Here is a 24,027-nt window from a genome sequence, read left to right as displayed (position 1 = left end):
TTCTGCTCATGAACAATTGCAACACAAGTTTCACTGCCATCTCAGCATTAGGTGGCATTTAATGTTTTCATCTTAAAAATCACCTACATCCTACCATACAAACAAGAATATACTAGGCCTATGATGTTACCCGTGAGTAAAACAAAAGCATTTTCTATTTTTAAAAGCTGCATAACTTGTTCCAAACCAAATGCAGAGGCCAGAAACCCTTCCACCTGAATTTTTGAATTACATTTTGATCAATATCCTAACCACAAGTCTGAAACCAAGTGTACATTTTCAAAACAACTGACAGCTCCACTCTATTCTACAGAAACCATATTTATGACTGGTGGTGTGGGATGGTTTGCTGGGTGAAAGGTTGTTAGTCTTGTAAGAGCTGAACTAACTAAACAACCTCTCGGTCCTGCTCTAGCCTACAAAATACTTTCTATGAGTATTTACTTTTGAGAAGTAAATCCCATGATTCGAGTTTGAACAGTACACAAGGCAAATTGCTTAAATGGTACACTGGTGGTCAGTGTCACAAAGGAGCATACAAAAACTCCCCCATCTCTTCCTTTAGATGGGCCAGTAATTTATCCACACAGAAAAGGTGTGTGAAGTAGACAAAAAGACATGTACAGCAATATGAATATCATTCCCCATGGGTATGTTCTTTGTTTAAGTGTCTGCGGGTCATTGCCCAACTTCATTGCTAAAGAATGGACAATGTCCACTAGACTAGCGATTCACTCTCGATAATGTCAGTGGTTAGAGCAGGGTACTGACAAAAATAGAGCTGTGGGTTTGATTCCCCCATGGGCCACATACAGAATATGTCACTCACGGTTAATGTAGACAGTTCTGTAAGTTGCTTTGGATGTAAGCGTCTGCTAAATTATCCGATAGACAGGACAGACAATCTAAATACTCTGGGTGTCACGCCCTGATCTTAGTATTTTGTGTTTTTCTTTATTATTTTGGTCAGGCCAGGGTGTGACATGGGTTATTTATGTGGTGTGTTTTGTCTTGGGGTTTTTGTAGGGTATGGGATTGTGGTATAGTAGAGTTGTCTAGGTAAGTCTATGGTTGCCTAGAGTGGTTCTCAATCAGAGGCAGGTGTTTATCGTTGTCTCTGATTGGGAACCATATTTAGGCAGCCATATTCTTTGAGTGTTTCATGGGTGATTGTTCCTCTCTCTGTGTTTGCACAAGATAGGGCTGGTTTGGGTTTCACGGCATGGTTAGTATTGTTCGTTATTATCTTTATTAAAGATGACTTTAAATAACCACGCTGCATTTTGGTCCTCCTCTCCTTTGACGGAAGAATCCCGTAACACTGGGCTTCTGGACTGGAGGAAAAGGTGAGGTCTGTTAATGGTGAGAGCAGAAGTGAGTTACCCAACAACGCAAAGCCACCTCATCCCCAAACTTTTCTTTCTAGTACAGTGACATAGTTGGAATCCTTGGATTGTGTTTCATGTGTTGTAGCCTACATGTCAGGTTGGATTTGATTTGAGGAAATCAGACTCTATTACGTATAGAACATGGCTATACAGCTTTTCAAACCAAACTCTCTGAATTGCTGTTGGTTGTAATTGAATTTCTACGAGAGCCACAGTAAAACAATATAGCATTGATCTTAGCTGAGGTTTTACTTGGTAATATGTTGTGTGCATGATGTCATTAGTCACATACTGCTCTGTATTGTGTACCAGTGCCACAACATATTCAAGGACCTAAAATGAAATTACAAGACTTAAATGTATAGGTCTCTCTACTATACAAGTCAATAGAATAGCCTTTCTGCTTAGATGAACTTGATCTTGTAGCCATGTTTTACTCTTGGAGAAAGAAGGGTGGGTGTTTTTTGAAGAGTGTGACCGTCACCTGGACAGATGATGCCAGTTGGGATGCTGATGCTTGAATACCTGAAGGCAAGGGCACACTGAGACAAATGGCATTGGAATGTCCTATCTTTGCTGACAGTCATGCATGAAAGAAGGAAAATGGACTCGGGTGGCAAGCCAAAGTTACTCGTGAAAGCATAGCTTTAGTATCAGCACACCCATCCCTAATCAACTTTCTTCATACAGCTAAAGTTAACACCTTAGACCAAATCAGTTTCAAGATTTGAAGTAATTCAAGTTCGTTCCAAAGATGCATGCGTGTTGCAGGTGGAAAGAACCTTTTTTTTTTTTCCTGCATGCATACACTCACCGGAGGATTGGTGGGCTGTATTAAATAGCTCCAAGATTGCAGTGCTGAAGCCCTTGCAAATACCCACTAATTAGCCAGTGCTGAACTTTTCAAATGATTTCTAGGTAACTGTAACCTTTTTCGCTACTAAAATGCTCACCCGCCAGCGACGTCACCGTGCGCTTGTATAATTGAACGGAGTGTAGCCTACACAATGCAAACCCTCTTCTGACCAGAAGCTGATGCTGTTTACTACTTCTACTTCTTCTTTTTCTTCTTCGATGCGTTTTAACGGCGGTTGGCATCCAATAATAGTTGCATTACCACCACCTACTAGAATTGAGTATAACTCATGAACTTTACTTGAAAAAGTCAAATAAATCAACAAATACCATATCATCTACCCCTACACTCGTTAAACTCACCACCCTACTCCACTATTTAAACACATCTAGTCACACCTCAGGCCAACAGCCTGAAAGGACGGGACACTACCACTTAATAACACCCCTTCAAATCTCGTACACCCAAATACTTCTCTGCAGCTGCCACCACAACCTCTATTTTCTGCAACGTATGTTCCATCCCTGCAGTACAGTGGATAACCATCACTATGAACGTTAGAAAGGGAAACTTACTGAAGGATATATCACTCTTTGGCCTATCCCTCTACTAATGCAGATCTACTACCATACTCACACAAATCCTCTCAGGATCCCCCCCCCTTGACCCATTTGTTTCAACTTTCTTCACTGCCTCAGCATAGGACACCTTCTGCTCTACTCTTGTAACCTCAACCTGCCTCTCTCGCACCAGACATTTCTGATTCCCAGCCCCATGGGCACCCCTTACAATTAACACATACCACTTTCCCCAATGCTACACATTACTTTGTCTCATGCCCTTCTGCACACGTCTCACACCTAGAAACCTCCCTCCTATACACTGCTGCAACATGCCCATAAGCCAGACATCTGTAACAACGTAATGTATTCGGCAGGTGAATTCATATAGGATAAATGAAGTATCCTTACATCACATTGTCGGGCAGAGACTCAACATCAAAACTCAAAAGAACAGACAATGACTCTTCTGTTTCCCCATTCATGCCACCCTGTCTGCATCGTACCAAACGACAAGCATCACAAACACCGAAAACTTTCCCTTCACTTGGTTCACTTTCACATTTACCGCTACCCCAATAATCACTGCATTCAATGGCACCCTTTTATTGAGAGCAAAACCAGTCGCATCTCTTGTCCCCATTCATTTGGTGTGAAGCACCTGCTCCCTCTGAACAGCAGAAACACAACATTTTCACAAGACCACTTCGGGTTACCCTCACCGATTCCATAGCACCCAACTCCTTTTCACCAACCCTGAAACAACAAATGGATCAACCAAAAGGCAAGGGTCCACTTTCTCCAAAAATGGTCAATCCTACTGTCACAGACTCATCTTTATTTTGACTATCGGTGCAAGCCTCAGGCTCAGAGGACTTCACCACACCTGCCACATCCAATAATTTGCCCTCATTCGCTTCCATTTCTCCTCCAGACCTCGATTCAACATACGGCTCACTCTGCTTACACGTTCTACCATTCTTCTTCGACAAACCATCTCCTTTTTTCTCCATTTTTACATGACTCAAGCTCACCCTTCCCTCTCTCTTCGGCCTCCTCTGCCTCTCTCTTTCCCTCTATTCCTCCTCCATATTCCAAGTATACGTCTCCTTATAATATTGTACTTCTCCTAACATTCATCTCAAGCGATGCCATTTTCTCCTGATGCTGTTTGCCACGTGTTGCCCACTTCATAGGATTTCAATCATTAGCATGGTCATTCCTTTATGCATTGCCTTTCCCAAAAAATATTGGAGCATTTTCTAACCTGTTAGGTGCATAATTCTAACAGGGTGTAAATTTGGAGCCTAGATCAGCTATAGCTCTGTGAGTGAGGGATTGAGCGAGCATAATGGTGAACACTTGAACAGGCCTATAATGTATAATATATTTGTCAAATACAATACGTTTGATGCTTGTACACAATGTCCCCCCCAAAAAATGTTCCCTACCTCCAATTACTTAAGGAGAGCCTAAGACAGTAAGTTATTACGTTGTTGGTTTACCTATGTCCAAGGTTTTTGCACGTCATCAGTGTTGGAGATGGGCTGATCTGCTTTCAGCTTAAGCAAACTGACAGTGACTTGGCCTAATCATTCTAAACCCACGCCACTCGTCATTGTTGTCCATCCCCTGCTATTGAGACCGTCCTAGATGACCATTCACTGAGACAATGTTTCCAAAATATGAATTTGATGGAGCTCATTATCCTTCTTCTGCACATTTTTAATGAACCTTTACATCTGTTCTCTGGCGTATCTTTTCCCCCACCCTAGATATGCATACCTTCAGGCTGGAAGGGTGGAGATGGACAGACAGACAGAGCAGACAGATCCCATTGCCACACAGAAGTTATCATGAAGGATTCAGTCAGCCTTGTTTCACCAAGGGGCCTCTCTCAGCCTAGGCTAATTGGCACTAGACTACTTGCTGTTGATATCTGAGGAACAGAGGGCATCAACTGCTGCAGAAGTTGGAGATGACAATGTAGTGTAATATATTTTTCGCGTCTGCCATACTTCATTTTACACGATCCTAATGTATTTTTTTTGTTATACAAGGGAAAACAGTTTTGATCAGTCACTTCAGGGACAAGTTAGCTCTTTGCATGGTGCCGCTCTCTCTCTCTCTCCATTTTCTTTCTCTTTTCTCTTTCTGTCACACACACAAACACACAGTTGCTCCTTAAATTTTTTTATTACCCTGTCACGTTCTTACAAAGTAATATACTGGCTGAAAGCAATCATGTCTTTCAAGCATCAGGATACTACCACAATGCATTAATATGAGATGTTACGATTAAAGGGAATAAAGGAAACATTATGCAGCTTGAACAGGATATGTGTCACTGTTTCTTCCCTCCCGATAACTTAATTTGTTACCCAACTCTCTGGTGTTAATTCCGCTCACCCTCTGTTGCCATGGATATGCTATTCCTATGGCAACTACGGGCCTTTGTGGACGGCCTCAGGTCCCGACCACCGAGGACTCTCAGAACCTTTTATTACATTCCTAGCTCAGACGTTATCAATGAGTTCTCTCTTCTTCTATCTCTTTCTTTCCCCCTCTCCTTTTATTTCCCTCTATAGTCTCTCTCCTTCTCTCATCCTCTCTCCACCCTCTAACTCTCTCTCGCTTTCTTCCTCTTGCCCCCTCTCTCAACCTCTCTCCTGGTTCTTTTGCATAATCACAAGCATGCTGTTACCTTTCATTTCAGAGCACATTCCACATGTGAGCCAGGGTCTCAAGAGCAGTAGGCAATGTGACTGTGCATGTATGCTTTATGACACCGAGCCTTTTACCACTGTATTATAGAGAGGGGAACTACAGACACTCTGTGACCACTCTCAGTTTAGTCCTAATTACCATCACCGACTGTGCTATCAGTGGTCTAAGTATTCTTGTGGGGGAGAGGGAAGGAGGAGCAGCTGTGATCAGATTTATAGAGTAGTTTGTATATCCCTGTCTGGAGGGTGAATGAATGAATGGTGGCAAAGAGGAACCAGAGCCATGTCTTTAATGATGCATGAGGAGTCTTGAAGAAGGCCAGAGCAGAGACAATGCCTGGCTGGCAGAGAAAGGAGTCCTGTGACAGTGAGAGTGAGAGTGGCGGTGGGTACTTGCAACTAGAGTTGGTTCTGACACAAGTGCTCCAGTTGGGGCTGACTCTCTGAAGGCCCAAGTTAGATCCAGTCTGTTCCAGTCCTAGTCCCTCTGCATGTCTAGGGCCTTAAGCGCGCAGAGTCTGGTGACCAGGTGGGGGGTCTCCTCTCCACCTGTCGAATGAGCGCTGTCAGCATTGGGGGGTACCACGGTCTGCGGGTGGGCTCGGCCCTGCTTAGCATCGTGGCGGGGTGCATCATTATTGGGGTGTCGAGGGAGTGTGATGCGGATGCCGTCGGGGGAATCTTCCTCGGTGCGGGGGGGCTGGGTGAGTACATCCAGAACTCTAACTAGTCTTTGATTTTGATGAGTGCTATGCAATGTACTATGGAATGTTGCATAGCATGTTTTACATTGGTACGTGCAGGGCATAGCATTGTAAGAGGCATGCAGACATTATTTATAGCTACAGTATACAGCTTGCCTACAGAAATGTACTGGTAGCTTATTCAGTTCAGAAACTACTGCCTATTTGATGGTGGCACCACAAGTGGGTCATTTCCCCAATAGAAAACTTCATGCAAATTGAATGTACTTTTTTGAATGTATTTTTTTTTTTTTCACTTCTGTGGTCTATCTTGAAAATATTTACACTCCAGGCTGTCCTTTCTTCAACAAAAACACATCTATCTTTATTCCTAACTGTAACTGAGGGATTTTATACTGCAATGTTGAAACGGTAGACAATTTGATCTCTATCCTAAGGTGTCATATGGGTCTAAGAGGCTTTCCTTTCTCAGGTGTACAAGACCTGCTGCAATGTCTAATATTTGCAAAGTCCTGTAGCAGACTGTGAATGATCAGTGGCCCTTGACATTTTCCATCCACTTCCATCAAACACACCTGGGGATCAGTTGATCCGCTGGTGTAATCTAAGACAGTTGATAGCATCATGGGGAGCAGGGTATTCCACACAACCCAGGAGATTAAGTGCAGTGTCAGAGTAGAAAACAAGTGGCCGGCTTTTGATCTACACTGACTGCAGAGTATAAGTCATTCAAAGTCAACTTGGACCGCTGACTTTGAACATCCCAAAACATTTTTTTTTGTGGCTTTTCCTTGTAATTAAACAACTTATTGCTTCTTAACAAGACAATATGTTAGCATCTTTGACATTTTGTATGGACAACTACGTCACACAGACAGCCCCTTCTTGCACTGCAGAATCAAATGTTTCCTGAAGTGCAGGTGTCCTCCTATTTGCTCCAAAGAGGACAATCACTCATCCAAGTAGGCTACATCTGTGGCTATGAACTGACTGAACAAAACTGTGTTCTTGGGAGGATCTTTTCGCTCCTTGGCCGCCTGGTGAGATGTTCTGACAGCATAGACATGCATCACACACAGGCACACTCAGGACCAGCCACTGTTCAATAGCAGATCTCTCTGTGGTTTAGAAGGGAAATCAATAAGTGTGTTCAGCCTGCCTGCCCAAGGGTAGCTAGAGCTATTTGGATGCATTCACAAGTCATAGTGGGCTCCTGAGACTGCAGGAGGGGCAGGGTAAGAGAAAATCCACTTAGCCTACCAGTAGGCTAACAATCGTATGGGCGCTAATTTATAGTTGAGTAGCACCAAACGGGCATCTGTCTCCTTTTTTCACACTGACCAGGATGCTGATAAACACCCATTTCAGTAAAAAAAAAACATATTAAAAATACATTTTGAAAATGTTTAACCTCATATTCAGCATTTTCAGCACCACCCAACATCAATATGTAAAAATTGTGGTTTCTTATGTTTTCTAGTAAAAAAAGATGCAGGAAGAGAAGTGTTTCCAATGACATCATTGCCTACCAATTTTATACTATGTCGACGATGTCGACGATCACTTATCATTCTGTATCTTCTTTTACTACAAAACATAGAAACACGCCATTGGGGGTGGTGCTGGAGATGATGAATATGAAGTTCAAACATTTTGAAATGTCCCTTTAAAATTAAGTTAGCAGCTTGTCATTAAATACAATATGCATGAGCAGGGAGCAAGTAATTTAGGATTGTGTTTGTTGAGCCACTTCAAGGCAATGTAACTTAATGAGATATGCCCCCTATTTCTCCCCAGTGTATGTTTGTGCTGCCCCTATGTCATTGTAACTTTCTTTGTTTTATCTGCCAATTTGTTTTTTGAGAACCCACAATGAAATATATTAATCAGCGATTTTATTACATCACTAACTCTGGTCCGTGCCTAAGACCAAACACTAGCTTCCATCTGTTTGTTAATTGACATTTACAGTATCCAAAATGATACTTGAAACTACCCTAATATGCTACAATCAATACAAACCAGTCAAAGAAGGTGAACTCATACACTTGCAGTACTACACTCTTATTAGTAGTTCAACACCATGGTCAATTGATATCAATTAGTGTCAACATTGTCTTTCTTTTCCAGGCCTCCTCATCGCTGTCTTCCCCTTCATAAGAGCCTGGCTCAACATTAACAACATTCTCCCCGCCTTGGGCAAGTTATTCATGTCTCCCATTAGATTTTATTTCAAGCAAATCCATTTGTAAGAATTTGTTTCTTAAAAAAAAGTCCTCTGCTCTTCACAGGAAACTTCAGAGTGCACCCTATGCCTGTAAACCCTCCTGGCCCTGAGCAACCAGAGACACTGAAACGAGAAGGTAAATGTCAGATGGCTATGTTTCTAGTTTTTAGTTGCTGTGGTTAAATTGCTGTTGTCCCCAGTGTTGGAGTTAGTTCTACGTAGTTCAAACTCATACAATTAATTGTAGAGAACATTTTTTTGTGAACAAAAGTGACAGTTAATCCATGATACCTTGGCAGAGATCTGACTAAATCTGTAGGCTGGGCCAGATAGGACATGATAATGAACTATGCCAGGAAAGTGTGTGATGAAAGAGCATTCCCATTACATTAGAGAATACTCATCACTCACTCCTTCATACTCTTTGATGAGATGGAGATTGCTTTGAACAACAGCAATTGGGCTGGAGAGTTATGTCTGAAGGATGCTGCACAGGCACCGCAGTCCCTTACCATAGCAGTTTGTCTATTCTATAATAAAAATTATGTGGAGAGATGGCTAGACTAAGTTGTATAAGCCACAGATGGCTAAGGACAGCTGAACCATTGCATAGCCAGTAGTGTTTATTTGGTTATACATTTCTCAGACAGGCATGGGCTAATAATGCATATTTCATTCACATTGTATATGAACATATATTTCGCTTTAGGTAGATGTTGTATAATGAATATGTATACTTCATAGATACTCCGATTGTTAAATGTGACCCAGAGGTTGTTGTTGTGTTCCTTTTCATCTGACAGCGACTCAGAGCCAGCTGAATCTGGATCGCTCTAAGAGCCGGATGGGGACATTTGTTGATGCCGGACCGATGGCTGAGGCCTCCGCAGATGAGGGGTGAGACATGTCAGACAGATGGACATGCAGACACACATAAACACACACACACACACACACACACACACACTTGGACACACACACACTTGGACAGATGCATGTCTGGATATTTCTTCACATTTGAAATATACATGTATATTTTAGTTTCACAGTGTATCCTGGGGAATCCCTTTGCTTGTGAATGTAATCAGCTGATGATGCCGAGCTAACAGCCAGACACCTAGTGGCACTCCAGAGCAATGGAATGATTTGGTTTGCAGCCTGCTTGTATGTATGCTGCTATGCTCCTGCCTGCTTCTTTCTCACCCAGTTCAATAAAGGTGTTTGATCGTCTCTGATTGGACCAGGTGAATGCTAATGGGATCATTTGGAGTCAGTGGCACTGGCAGACTATCCTGCTTTGTGTTGATACTACGTGACCTTCTCATGATAACATTTAGCTATTATGAACAGAGGATAATAGCAGAGGATGCACACAGCGTTAAATTAAATCATAAGGCAACAGTGAGAATAGAGGGTAACTGTTGATGTCGAAAATGAAACAAGTTACACTGAAGCATATAAAACATTAGCATTGCTACCTAACAAATGTATGTTTTCATAGATCAAGTGTGTTTCGTATATATTCTTTCTCCCCCAATAATAAGGAAAAATTATCCGAACCAATTCAGTACAAAGGACCGATATGGCTGTCCTGTCTCCTAAGTCGATTAGAACAGTACTCTAAGTACCAAAATGTACTGAAGAGAAGGAGACCTCTATCCCTTGTCATAACCAAGAAATCAAGATGCTCCGGATATTGTTGCCTTGGTAACCAAGAGACCGCTGATTTCATTCATTGGCTGAGTCTGGGTGATATTCACCAACCTTGCAGGGCATGCATGTCTGATCCAGTTAGACTCACTCGTGCACGCATCCACACACGTGGGCATGCATGTAACATGCGCGCGCGCGCGCACACACACACAGTACCTCACAAACAGAGTACCTCACAAACAATTGTATTCATTATGACCTCTACTAACACTCCCACTATTCTGTTGCAGGACATCCTCAGACATGCCAGACATCTTGTCCAGACGAAAGTTCAAGCAGACCCTTCCTGATCCAGACCTCCCGTAAATTGGTTTTATAGCAGCCACATAGCACACCTCTCGTACACGCCTACTCAGATTTGAGTTCACCCTCAAATGGATTTCACAAGTTGGTGAATCGGATGTTTACTTACTTCAACAATACAATTCAAAAGCTACATACTGTGCCTTCTCCTAAATATCGAGAGGAATACATATTTTCTTCCACAATGTCTCATTTTATTCCAAATATTATTCTCGTGTGTGTAGGACTACTTATAGCTTATACTACAAGTAGTCCTCGGACATTGATTACTTTACTACACACACTTCATGACCATCTTTATATATTATTATTCTCACACACATATACATATACATATGTGTGTGAGAATAATAATATATAAAGATGGTCATGAAGAGTGTGTAGTAAAGTAATCAATGTCCGAGGACTACTTGTAGTATAAGCTATATTATAGAACGTTCAGAAAAGGAAACTGGTGAAATGTTAAACCTAAGTTTCTATCAAACATGATAGTAACATTTATTCACATTGCAACAAAGAATGTTTTTTTGGGGCTCCCTAAATGAACGGTGGTTCATACCTGTGTGAATACACAAACGGGCAAGAGTGTGTGTGTGTGTGAGAGCCTACGACTTAATGGAAAATAAACCTGATAAAATTGCACAGCCTTCACAAACCAATACACGCTGAAAAGATAAAGACACAAATGCATTTGTTAGATACAACAATGCGACTTAATTTTAAAAGCTTCTATAAAAATCTATATAAATCAGAATTTAACAACAGTTGGACTGATCCTACAGCCTTGGTAGGCACAATAACCCTGACGCAAATATCAGCAGATTAAAAAATAATCACAAAAAAAATGAAATCAACCAAAAATAAATATTAGACAAAAATATATAGATTAACTTTGGAAGCGTTCAACTTTCCAGCTGAAATAACACATTTAATACAAATATCATAAAGCAAAAATGTACACAAATATTACATTATCTGATGAAATTGCTTTAGAAAGGGACATGAGACAGGGATGTCCTCCCTCTATACCCTCCTGTTTGCACTGGCAAATTAAACTGCTTGCAGAAAGAATTAAGCAGGACCCAAACGTAACAGTTATCAGTATTGGTAAACATGAATATAAACTCAACTTATTTGCTGAAGATCTCCTGATATACCTGAATCATACAAATTGTAATAATGGAAACAGAAAAAAATAATACCTCGTGCTCTACAGCAATCCTTTCAGTGGACCACAAAAAAATGAAATACTTAGGATGCTTAATAACATATGTAAAGGTAACTTTATCCCATTATTCAACAACATGAAAGCAGAACTAATTAAATGGAACTCTCACCACAACTCTTGCAGGTAGAATAAACCTCTTTAGAATGGCATGGCTCCCAAAGTTTTTATATTTATTCTAGGTAATACCAATTACCCCACCAAAGACATTCTTTAAAGGAGTATTCTTGGCCATAACAGACATCATATGGGCAAATAAAACTCAGAATAAATAAGAAAGTTTCACATGTCCCTAAATCTGAGGCTGGTTTTAACTTTTCAGATTTGGAATTGTATTAACTTGTCACACAAGGCTTTTACTTGCGACATATTGTTAAATATGCTAAAGAGGAACTATGGGTACATATTGAAGATGCACATGCTCGTCCCCAGAATCTTTTCATGTGTCTATTTTCAAAGAATGGAGCTAAGAACATTAACAACTTCATAGTTTAGTACAATATAACAAAATAGAAGAAAGTGAAACAGATTCTACAAGAACCAATATCAATCACTCCCTAAAAAGAGACCTTTATGGAACAATCATTGGATAGCTTTTCAGAATTTACCGATAAATTGGCCCACAAATTTTATAACACGTCATTTCAAGGTGATCGTTTTTGGACATCAAAGCAATGTTGAGTAAATCCTATTTGTGTCAAATGATATTCAATATAATAGGTAAGATATACAAAACCAGATAGCATATCCAACCAACAATCTCTTAGAAACAAATATACATTATTGGAACCAAGACGTACAAATAACTGATATTAGCACAAGATGCAGGGAATGTTGGAACACAACTAAGAAAATTACGTTCAATCCACTATAAACTAATTTATAATACAAGAAACAAAATGCACAAAAGCAGTCACGTCTTAAGTGTAAAACTAACAATGACTCAATAATCCATGCCTTCTGTGAACGCTATAAAGTTAAAGTCATGGGCAGAGTTGGCTGTCAGAAGTATTACAATGTAAATGTACTTTTAATCCATCTGTCTGCATATTTCAAGACCTGGCATATGAGGGTGAAGTGGACTATACTTTACTCTTCAATCATTTTGAAAAAAAACGTCTACATCCTCCATCGTTAACACAATGGAAAAGTCAAATGCTTTGTTATCTAAATGTTCGAAGTGCGTGGGTGACAGAGGGACAAATTTGGTGTAGTTTGAAGCCATGTGGCAGAGTGATTTGAGTTATTGACATGGGGGTGTGAGCTGGTAGGTCTGGGCAGGTCTGTTCTTGATATTTGTGTGCATTTGTTTTGTATTGTTAAAAAAACAGATTCAAGTGGTGATTATGGCTTTTAACAATTAGCAAAAGTTTTTAAAAACAATTATAATAAATGCAACAGTTGGACAATGGATGAAGATACTCACAACGTTTACAATTTGTATAATCCATCAGATATTGACAACATTTTAGTACATAAAACCTTTTACTGGCATGGAAAAATAATGAATGGAGTTCAGTGATTTTGATGGGAATTCAGGTTTTCAATTTATTGTAAAATTTCACTTTTTCTTAGGATGCACTCAAATGTACCGTTTCTTACTGTATCGGGTCTTTTATTATATTTTGTGTTCAATAAAGAACTATTTGTACCTCCTTTGCATACATACACACACTGACTGTATTTGCCTATATTAATACATTAACATACAGGAGAGGTACAATTGAAGTCGTAAGTTAACATACACTTAGTTTGGAGTCATAACTCAATTTTCAACCACTCCACAAATTTCTTGTTAACAAACTAGTTTTAGCAAGTCGGTTAGAACATCTACTTTGTGCATGACACAGGTCATTTTTCCAACAATTGTTTGCAGATTTCACTTAAAATTCACTGTATCACAATTCCAGTGGGTCAAAAGTTTACATACACTAAATTGACTGCATTTAAACAGCCTGGAAAATTTCAGACAATGATGTCATGGCTTTAGAAGCTTCTGATAGGCTAATTGACATAATTTGAGTCAATTGGAGGTGTACCTGTGGATGTATTTCATCGCCGACCTTTAAACTCAGTGCCTCTTTGCTTGACATCATGGGAAAATCAAAAGAAATCAGCGAAGACCTCAGGAAAAATTGCAGACCTCCACAAGTCTGGTTCATCCTTGGGAGCAATTTCCAAATGCCAAAAGGTACCACATTCATGTGTACAAACAGTAGCACGCAAGTATAAACACCATGGGACCACGCAGCCGTCAGACCGCTCAGGAAGGAGATGCGTTCTGTCTCCGAGAGATGAACGTACTTTGGTGTGAAAAGTGCAAATCAATCCCAGAACAAAAGCAAAGGACCTTGTGAAGATGCTGAAAGAAACAGGTACAGAATTATCTCTATCCACAGTAAAACGAGTCATATATCGATATAACCTGAAAGGCCACTCAGCAAGGAAGAAGCCACTGCTCCAAAACCGCCATAAAAAAGACAGACTACGGTTTGCAACTGCACATGGGGACAAAGATCATACTTTTGGAGAGATGTCCTCTGGTCTGATGAAACAAAATAGAACTGTTTGGCCATAATGACCATCGTTATGTTTAGAGGAAAAGGGGGAGGCTTGCAAGCCGAGGAACACCATCCCAACCGTGGCAGCATCATGTTGTGGGGTACTTTGCTGCATGGGGGACTGGTGCACTTCACAAAATAGGAAAATTATGTGGATATACTGAAGCAACATCTCAAGACATCAGTCCAGAAATTAAAGCTTGGTCGCAAATGTGTCTTCCAAATGGACAATGACCTCAAGCATACTTCCAAAGTTGTGGCAAAATGTCGGACAACAAAGTCAAGCTATTGGAGTGGACATCACAAAGACCTCAATCCTATAGAAAATTTGCGGGAATAACTGAAAAAGTGTGTGTGAGCAAGAAGGCCTACAAACCTGATTCAGTTACACCAGCTCTGTCAGGAGGAATGGGCCAAAATTCACCCAACTTATTGTCGGAAGCTTGTGGAAGGCTACCCAAAACGTTTGACCCAAGTTAAACAATTTAAAGGCAATGCTACCAAATAGTAATTGAGTGTATGTAAACGTCTGACCCACTGGTAATGTGATGAAAGAAATAAAAGCTGAAATAAATAATTCTCTCTACTATTATTCTGACATTTCACATTCTTAAAATAAAGTGGTGATCCTAACTGATCTAAGACAGGGAATTTTTACTGGGATTAAATTTCAGGAATAGTGAAAAACTGAGTTTAAATGTAATTGGCTAAGGTGTATGTAAACTTCAGACTTCAACTGTATAACATGATTTGACATAATTTTATCTCTGGCCATTTATCAACGGAAAGCCAATAGAGGTCATTACTGTTTGACAGGGCATTACATTTCTGTGGTTGTAATGTGAACTGGGAAAAAATGACAGGCACACGCAAGAAAGTGTAGCAGGAGTAAAATAAACGCAATCAATACAGTGCAATTTAAGTGACAAGTTGTTCTTGCAATATATAGATGGCTGAAAAAGACAGATCCTCAGGTGGGTGGGGCATCTGCACTGCTACTATTTGAAACTGATGGGTGAACCCTTACATGCTGTCTAGACCGGGGGTGCGCATGTTGATTTTGTACATCCACACCAGATGCGATCCAGACAGGAGGTTGAAATATCAAAACAAATTGTGAACCAACTATATTAATTTGGTGACAGGTCGAAACACATTACATTCATGGAAATGTAGCTAACTTGCTTGCTTTTTCTAGCCTATTTGTCCTGTGATATTTTACCTGAAATGCATAAGGTCCTTTTTTCTGGATCTTTGTAGATTATACAGACCCTGATTTGAATCCAGGCTGTATCACATCCGGCCGTGATTGGGAGTTCCATAGGGCGGTGCACAATTGGTCTAGCGTCTTCCAGGTCTGGCCGGGGTAGGCTGTCATTGGAAATACTAATGTGTTCTTAACTGACTTGCCTAGTAAAATAAAGGTTACATTTAAAAAATCAAATAAAAACAATTTTAGTACCCCCTTTTCGTTATATCCAATTGGTATTTACAGTCTTGTCCCATCGCTGCAACTCATGAATGGACTCGGGAGAGGCGAAGGTTGAGAGCCATGTGTCCTCTGAAACACGACCCCGCACTGCTGCTTGACACACTGCTCGCTTAACCCAGAAGCCAGCCTCACCAATGTGTCAGAGAAAACACCGTCCAACTGGCGACCGTGTCAGCATGCCCACACCCAGCCTACCACAGGAGTCACTAGAGCGTAATGGGACAAGGACAACCCCAGCCAGCCAAAACCTCCCCTAACCCAAACAATTGTGTGACACCTCATGGATCTCCCAGTCACAGCTGGCTGCGACACAGCCCGGGATCAAACCTGGATCTGTAGTGACATCTCTAGTGACATCTCTAGCACTGCAATGAGCCACTCGGGAGTCTTTGTAGAATTCTGACCCATTTTGAAGCACACCAAATCATGTGTTATCTACTCTGACATTTAATCCACAGATAAAAGGGGAAACTAATACATTCTAGTAATCTCTCCTCCTTCAGTGGTATTCTTCTTCTTCTTCTTATTCTGTGGACTTTATATGTTGTTTGGCAACCAACTTTAAGGTGCATTACCACCACCAACTGGACTGGAGTGTGGACCTCAAGTTCATCTTTCAATCACCCACATCTGTATAAGCTCCTAAAAACTAATGAGGAGATGGGAGAGGGGGACTTGCAGCATGTTAAGCGTCTAAAATATAACCCATTTCTTTTTTAGCGCCTGGCTACACAGACGCTAGTTGAAGCGGCATGTTACATAATGAAGCGACGTTAAACCAACACCTAGCAAACTCGTCAAGGGCTTTGGACCTCTTGGCATAATGGTGAAGGCATTGGCTTGACGGCCCCTGGACCTGGGTTTGAGTACCGGTCGGAGCTTCCCCTTGAATTCGCTACAATATGAATATCTTAGACTCTGTAGGGAGATGCACGATTACAACTTGTTTTATCGTCGCTCACATTTTATGACTGAACACCATTTGCTGACATGCTCACTCCCAAGCACATGCACGCACGCACACCACAATGCACCCTCATAGTGAAACACAATGCATTTATATTCAGGAGAGGCAGAGTACATTAGGCAGAGTGACTGCTTCATGCATAGCGGTGTGGGGAAAACGATGTGCTCTGATGTAGACTAAAGCATGATGTGCGCTCTGAGCCTGGGATTGAACAATACAGTATTGTCCTGGCTTCTTGTCTCACTGTGAGGATCTTTAAATCCACAACTTTATTTGAAATCAGGAGTTTACATCTAAGTTATTGTCAACCACAATACCTATTTTCATAGCAGGAGATTGTGGCTGAGGTTTCTGTCTGGTTTGGAAGAAGCCTCTAATGAATATACGTTTCAGTAAGGCTACATTTTACATAATTACAACTAATTTCAAATGCAGGACTTTTCCTTTACAGTGGCCTTTTCACTGAATAACAATGCAAATACTTGGAAATTACTGTGTTTCCATTCCATTGTAGGCATTGAAAGATGATTGCGCTCCGGGTTTCAAATGCTTGAAAGAAGAATGGTTTATTCCCATGTGTTTATAGCCCGAATGCCAGTCTGTTTGTACTATCTTGCCAACTCCTTGTCGCTCATTGTCATGCCAAACAATAATAAGCAATGGAGTTGGCTCGAACACAAACAGATCATGCAGTATCAAGGTGCTCAAAAGAAGTATGGCTAGCCTACTTGCAATATGTTCAGTGCGGTATTAGCATTGAATAGCTAGTTTTAGGACCGGCATCTGTCAACCGTCATCGTCCCCCCTTCTCCACAACACCAAGGGGAGCGGTGAATATCATGGTGTTGTATGGAGGCAAGATACTCGTTATCAATCATAGTCAAATCAAATCAAATGTATTTATATATCCCTTCTTACATCAGCTGATATCTCAAAGTGCTGTACAGAAATCCAGCCTAAAACCCCAAACAGCAAGCAGTGCAAGTGTAGAAGCACATATTATATTGTACTACCCAGTGAGAAAACTAGCTCTAAGTGCTTTTTAAAGATTGGATTCATCGCAGAAACCTTACATAGCCTACCCCTCAAAAACTTGAGCGTTGTCATTCACAAAACTGGCGGGATTATGGAAACGCACTGATGCTTTTCTCTAAAGAGCACCACCTTCTTGAGCAAAGAATATTACGATAATTAGACAGTTCTTATGTAGGCTACATTGTGAACAATGCTGCTATTGAAATGGACATAATCTTGTGTACTAAGATTTTTATGTATCCTATAATTGTATAGGCGTCATGTATCCGACTGCACAGTCACGTGGACACAATATGTCAAGACCAATACCTTCACCTGAATAAGCCTCTCCCACAGATGCACTGCACTACGTTGACTGGCCATTGTTGTGACATTTCATATTGATTGAATGGCTCACTATGATATGATCAATCTGAAAATCAATTCTTCGGCGTCTACAAGTAGTTCCAACCTGACCATCCATGTGCGAATGTTATTCGGATTGAAAATGCGTGTTGGCGATGTAATTCTTCAGGAATCTTCAGGTATTCTGAATATCAGCACAGAAGGTAGGATGAAGCGCTGAAATCTGTTAATTTAAACGTTATATGCAACAGATCAGTACAACTATGAATACAATTATATTTTATGTGATTGCTGGGCGCGTTCTACAACAATGCCCAATGCTCAGATAGGCTATACAGCTACACCAAACATGCCATTTCATTTTTCGGGGTAACAGATAATAGCAAACATAATCTGTATGAAATCATAGGTTTACAAAAATACATTCTAAAACCGTCTATGCACTTGACTGATTTTCATTTAATTTTGGTGGGGTGTATGTATGATGATGAATGAAAAGGGTCTGTCTGGTTGCTACTCTGCAATTAAAACCGTATTCACTTACAAGCCTGACATGAATGCATGCACGCACTGTTCAGTAAGTTTACATATAATATTGTATATCTATGTAAGATACTTCACCAGACAAGTCATAATGTATTTACTCAGTCATTGGTTATGATCAAAATTGTATAGGTCAATGGCTTAAATGTAAATACAAATGTAGATAGGCCAGGGTTTTCCCAATAGGTGCCCTGTTGGTGATTCTATTTGGCCCCCCAAGTTTTCTGAGCAAAAACCATTTTATTTATTTAAAAGTTTGTTGTTGGACATAGGACTGTAAAATCACCAGAATATTATCTCAAAGTGATTTTAATTTAGGATGAATCAGTTCAAAGTTATTTCATTTTTGTTTTTAGCTGTTTCCAAGTATTTACACACATTCATAGAGAAGCATATGTGATCGTGTCCCAATGTAGCCTAATTAAGGTTTGAAATGATTTTGTTTACTATACTGCTATACTGTAATGTGCAGTGGACTGGAGGAGTTGCAGGGGAGTATTCAGTGATGTATGAGCTAGAGACCGAGTTAAGTTAAGCACGACGTGAGCTTCCTGACCAAGGGCCCTTGATGGGTCTCTTGATAGTATTTTAATTGTGTTTTAGTGTTCAAACCAAGGCTAGAATTATCATCATAATGTCATTATATAAACTACAATTATTGAAACACTGTGGTGTATGAATTACACCATCATTGAACATGAGTTCCGAATGCTCCTTTCCAGTGTCCTTGTCCTTTATTTTTTTCCCTACTCTAAATCAAAATCTGATATAACTGAAAACACATGTAACTTAATCAGTTTTACATTTTATTTCCTGCTCTGATTCAGGTGCTTTTACACTGTGAACAGTCAGTCAGCACAGCCATGGCCTCCGTCGGTGGTCTGTTGCCAAGGGGAATAGTCCTGGCTGAAGGATAGAGAGAGAAGTGGAGAGAGAGGGAGAGAAAAGGCAGCCTTGTGGTGCAGAAGAAGAGATGGTCATCACTGACAGGAGCTCCAGCACTCCTGGGCCCAAGAAGAAGGAACCGAAGAAGAGGGCATCCCGCCCTCATGGCCTGCCCTCCCCGGCGCTGTGCTGCGCGTGTGGCTTGTGCATCATGCTGGCAGGCATCAACATCACCCTGGTGGGGGCGTTTGCCTTCAGCACCATGGTGCCCTCTACCAACCCTCCCATCATCATAGGGCCCATCCTGCTTCTGGTGGCCTTCTCTTTCTTCGGGGCGTGCTGTGTCTGCAGCCGCCTGCCCCCTGCCCAGGGCTCCCGGAGGTCTAAGGTGGGCGGAAGGAGCATGGGGATGATGGGGCGTGGAGGTTTAGCCGGGGGAGTGACGTTTGAGATTGAGACGAGTGAGCACACATTGCAGGACACGACAGCAGTACAGCTCAGCCCCTCAGCCTCACCTGGGTCATCCCGGGCATCCAGCCCCGAGCGGGATGCTTCTCCTGACCCTGCACCCCCAGGGACCTTCAAGCTCTTCACCATGGAGACCAATGGCCCCACCTCCGCCACGGCATGCTATTCCGCCTCCTCGGCAGGGGGAGGGGCTGTGAGGCTCAACCTGCCACGTGATGATGTGGCCACCTAACACTACCCTGATTAACACATTGTAGCATGAGCCTCCTGCCCCAAGGGACTGACGCAAAACTATGTAAATGTGGGCTGTGACGGTCATGGAATTTTGGATGACGGTAATTGGCCAGCCAAGTGAGTACGGTCTCAGTAATAACCATTCGAAAAGCAAAAAAATTAAATAAATAATTATACATTTCATGTTGCTAAAAGGTCAGTCAAGTTCTTCCACACCGATCTTGACAAACCATTTCTGTATGGACCTCGCTTTGTGCATGGGTGCATTGTCATGCTGAAACAGGAAAGGGCCTTCCCCAAACTGTTGCCACAAAGTTGGAAGCACAGAATCGTCTAGAATGTCATTGTATACTGTACCGTTAAGATTTCCCATCACTGGAACTAAGGGGTCTAACCATGAAAAACAGCCCCAGACCTCCTCCTCCACCAAACTTTACAGTTGTCACTATGCATAAAGGCAGGTAGCGAATGCCAAGAGTGTGCAAAGCTGTCAAGGCAAAGGGTGGCTACTTTGAATAAACTCAAATTTAAAATATATTGAACACGTTTTTTTTTAGTTACTACATGATTCCATATGTGTTATTTAATAGTTTTGATGTCTTCACTATTATTCTACAATGTAGAATAATTGTGTCGGTGTAAGTTTGGACACACTTTTTTTCCCTTTTTTTAGAACTATTTTCTACATTTTAGAATAATAGTGAAGACATCAAAAGTATGAAATAACATATAAGGAATCCTAGCAACCAAAAAAACTCAGAGCAACCAAAAAAGTGTTAAACAAATCAAAATCAAAATATATTTAATCTTCAAAGTACAGACCCTGGTTTGATTCCAGGCTGTATCACAACCGGCTGGGATTGGGAGTCCCATAGGGCGGTTCACCCTTTGCCTTTTTATATTTTTTAATTTAACCTTTATTTAAGTAGGCGAGTCAACTTTTATTTACAATGACGGGATATCCCGGCCAAACCCTAACCCCGACGATGCTGGGCCAATTGTGCACCGCCCTATGGGACTCCCAATCCCAGACGGTTGTGATACAGCCTGGAATCAAACCAGGGTCTGTAGTGACACCTCTAGCACTGAGATGCAGTGCCATAGACTGCTGCACCACTCGGGAGCCTTGATGACAGCTTTTTACCCTCTTGACAACCAGCTTTGAGGTAGTCACCTGGAATGCATTTCAATTACCAGGCTTGGTTGTTAAATAGTGGAATTTCTTTCCTCCTTAATGTGTTTGAGCCAATCAGTTGTCTTGTGACAATGTAGGGTTGGTAGCCCTATTTGGGAAACGACAGTCCATCATTACTTTAAGACATGATTGTCAGTCAATCTGGAAAACTCCAAGAACTTTGAATGTTTTTTCAAGTGCAGTCGCAAAAACCATCAAGCACTATGATGAAACTGGCTCTCATGAGGACCGCTACAGGAAAGGAAGTTCAATAGAGTTACCAGCCTCAGAAATTGCAGCCCAAATAAATGCTTCACATAGTTCAAGTAACAGACACATCTCAACATCAACTGTTCAGAGGAGAATCAGGCCTTCATGGTCAAATTGCTGCAAAGAACCCACCACTAAAGGACACCAATAACAATAAGAGACTTGCTTGGGCCAAGAAACATGAGCAATAGACATTAGACCAGTGAAATCTGTCCGTTGGTCTGATGAGTCCAAATTTGAGATCTTTGGTTCCAACTGCCGTGTCTTTTGTGAGGCGCAGAGTAGGTGAACGGATGATCTCCGCATGTGTGGTTCCCACTGAGAAGCATGGAGGAGGAGGTGTGGGGGTGCTTTAATGGTGGTACTGGTACATTTATTTAGAATTCAAGGCACACTTAACCAGCATGGCTAACACAGCATTCTGCAGTGATACGCCATCCCATCTGGTTTGCGCTTATCATTTGTTTTTCAACAGGACAATGACCCAACACACCTCTAGGCTGTGTAAGGGCTATTTGATCAAGAAGGAGAGTGATGGAGTGATGCAGCAGATGACCAGGCCTCCACAATCACCCGACGTCAACCCAATTGAGATGGTTTGGGATGAAATGGACCGCAGAGTGAAGGAAAAGCAGCCAACAAGTGCTCAGCATATGTGGGAACTCCTTCAAGACTTTTTGGAAAAGCATTCCAGGTGAAGCTACATTGGGAAGAAAGTATGTGAACCCTTTAGAATTACCTGGATTTCTGCATAAGTTGGTCATACAATTTTGATCTGATCTTCATCTAAGTCACAACAATAGACACAGTCTGCTTAAACTAATAACACACAATTATATTTTTTCATGTCGTTATTGAACACATCGTGTAAACATTCACAGTGCAGGGTGGAAAAAGTATCTGAACCCTTGGATTTATAACTGGTTGACACTCCTTTGGCAACAAAAACCTCAAACAAACATTTTCTGTAGTTGTGGACCAGACCTGCACAGTGGTCAGGAGAAATTTTGGACCATTCCTCTTTACAGAACTGTTTCAGTTCCACAGTATTCTTGGGATGTCCGGTGTGAGGTCATGCCACAGCATCTCAATCGGTCAGGACTGACTGGGTCACTCCAGAAGGCGTATTTTCTTCTGTTCAAGCCATTCTGTTGTTGATTTACTTCTGTCTAATGGGTTGTTGTTCTGTTGCTTCACCTAACTTCTGTTGAGCTTCAATTGGCGAACAGATAGCCTTACATTCTCCTGCAAAATGTCTTGATAAACTTGGGAATTCATTTTTCCGTCGATGATCGCAATCTGTCCATGCCCTGAGGCAACAAAGTAGCCCAAACCACAATGCTCCATCCACCATACTTTACAGTTGGGATGAGGTTTTGATGTTGGTGTGCTGTGCCTTCTTTTTTTCACACATTGTGTTGTGTGTTCCTTCCAAACAACACTTTAGTTTCATCTGTACACAGAATATTTTGCCAGTAGCACTGTGGAACATCCATGTGCTCTTTTGCCAACTTCAGACGTGCAGAAATGTTAGATGTTAGCATGTTCCAGAGATTTCTGTACGTCTTTAGCTGACACTCTAGGATTCTTAACCTCATTGAGCGTTCTGCGCTGTGCTGTTGTGGTCATCTTTGCAGGACGGCCACTCTAGGGAGAGTAGCAACAGTGCTGAACTTTCTCAATTTACAGACAATTTGTCTTACCGTCAACTGATGAACATCGAGGCCATTAGAGATACTTTTGTAACCCTTTCCAGCTTTATGCAAGTCAACCAATCTTAATCTTAGGTCTTCTGACATCTCTTTTGTTCGAGGCATGGTTCACATCAGGCAATACTTCTTGTGAATAGCAAACTCAACATTTTGTGAGTTTTTTTATAGGGCAAGGCAGCTCTAACCAACATCTCCAATCTCATCTCATTGATTGGACTCCAGGTTAGCTGACTCCCGACTCCAATTAGCTTTTGGAGAAGTCATTAGCCTAGGGTTTCACATACTTTTTCCAACCTACACTGTGACTATTTAAATGATGTTTTCAATATAGACAAGAAAAATACCATAATTTGTGTATTTATTAGTTTAAGCACACTGTTTGTCTATTGTTGTGACTTAGATCAGATTGAATTTTATGTCAAATTTATGCAGAAATCCAGGTAATTCCAAAGGGTTGAAATACTTTTTCTTGCCACTGTAGTTGAGGGAATGCCAAGAGCGTGCAAAGCTGTCATCAAGGCAAAGGGTGGCTGCTTTGAAAAATCTAAAGTATATTTTGATATTTTGAACATTTTTTTGTTGGTTACTACATGATTCCATATGTGTTATTTCATAGTTTTGATGTCTTTACTATTATTC

General features: G+C 41.2%; 2 protein-coding genes across 3 annotated transcripts; both read left to right on the top strand.

The window, feature by feature from the left end:
• Positions 1–1,170: 1,170 nt before the first annotated feature.
• On the top strand, positions 1,171–10,709 carry kncn (kinocilin). Of its 2 annotated transcripts, XM_035799261.2 has the most exons (6): positions 1,171–1,225; positions 1,310–1,346; positions 8,365–8,433; positions 8,526–8,597; positions 9,265–9,358; positions 10,405–10,709. In XM_035799261.2, the coding sequence occupies exons 1-6, from the start codon at positions 1,223–1,225 to the stop codon at positions 10,478–10,480; spliced, it is 351 nt and encodes a 116-aa protein (XP_035655154.1). In that variant the 5' UTR covers positions 1,171–1,222; the 3' UTR covers positions 10,481–10,709. The 2 variants fall into 2 exon arrangements, with proteins under 2 accessions (XP_035655154.1, XP_035655153.1); XM_035799260.2 differs by lacking the exons at positions 1,171–1,225; positions 1,310–1,346 and adding an exon at positions 5,941–6,234.
• Positions 10,710–17,973: 7,264 nt separating this feature from the next.
• On the top strand, positions 17,974–20,969 carry LOC118401677 (transmembrane protein 275-like). The gene is made up of 2 exons (XM_035799259.2): positions 17,974–18,305; positions 19,473–20,969. The coding sequence occupies exon 2, from the start codon at positions 19,619–19,621 to the stop codon at positions 20,228–20,230; it is 612 nt and encodes a 203-aa protein (XP_035655152.1). The 5' UTR covers positions 17,974–18,305; positions 19,473–19,618; the 3' UTR covers positions 20,231–20,969.
• Positions 20,970–24,027: the final 3,058 nt, after the last annotated feature.

Source organism: Oncorhynchus keta, chromosome 23 (genome assembly GCF_023373465.1).
Source record: "Oncorhynchus keta strain PuntledgeMale-10-30-2019 chromosome 23, Oket_V2, whole genome shotgun sequence".
NCBI lineage: Eukaryota > Metazoa > Chordata > Actinopteri > Salmoniformes > Salmonidae > Oncorhynchus > Oncorhynchus keta.
This window is presented reverse-complemented; position numbering and strand designations above follow the sequence as displayed.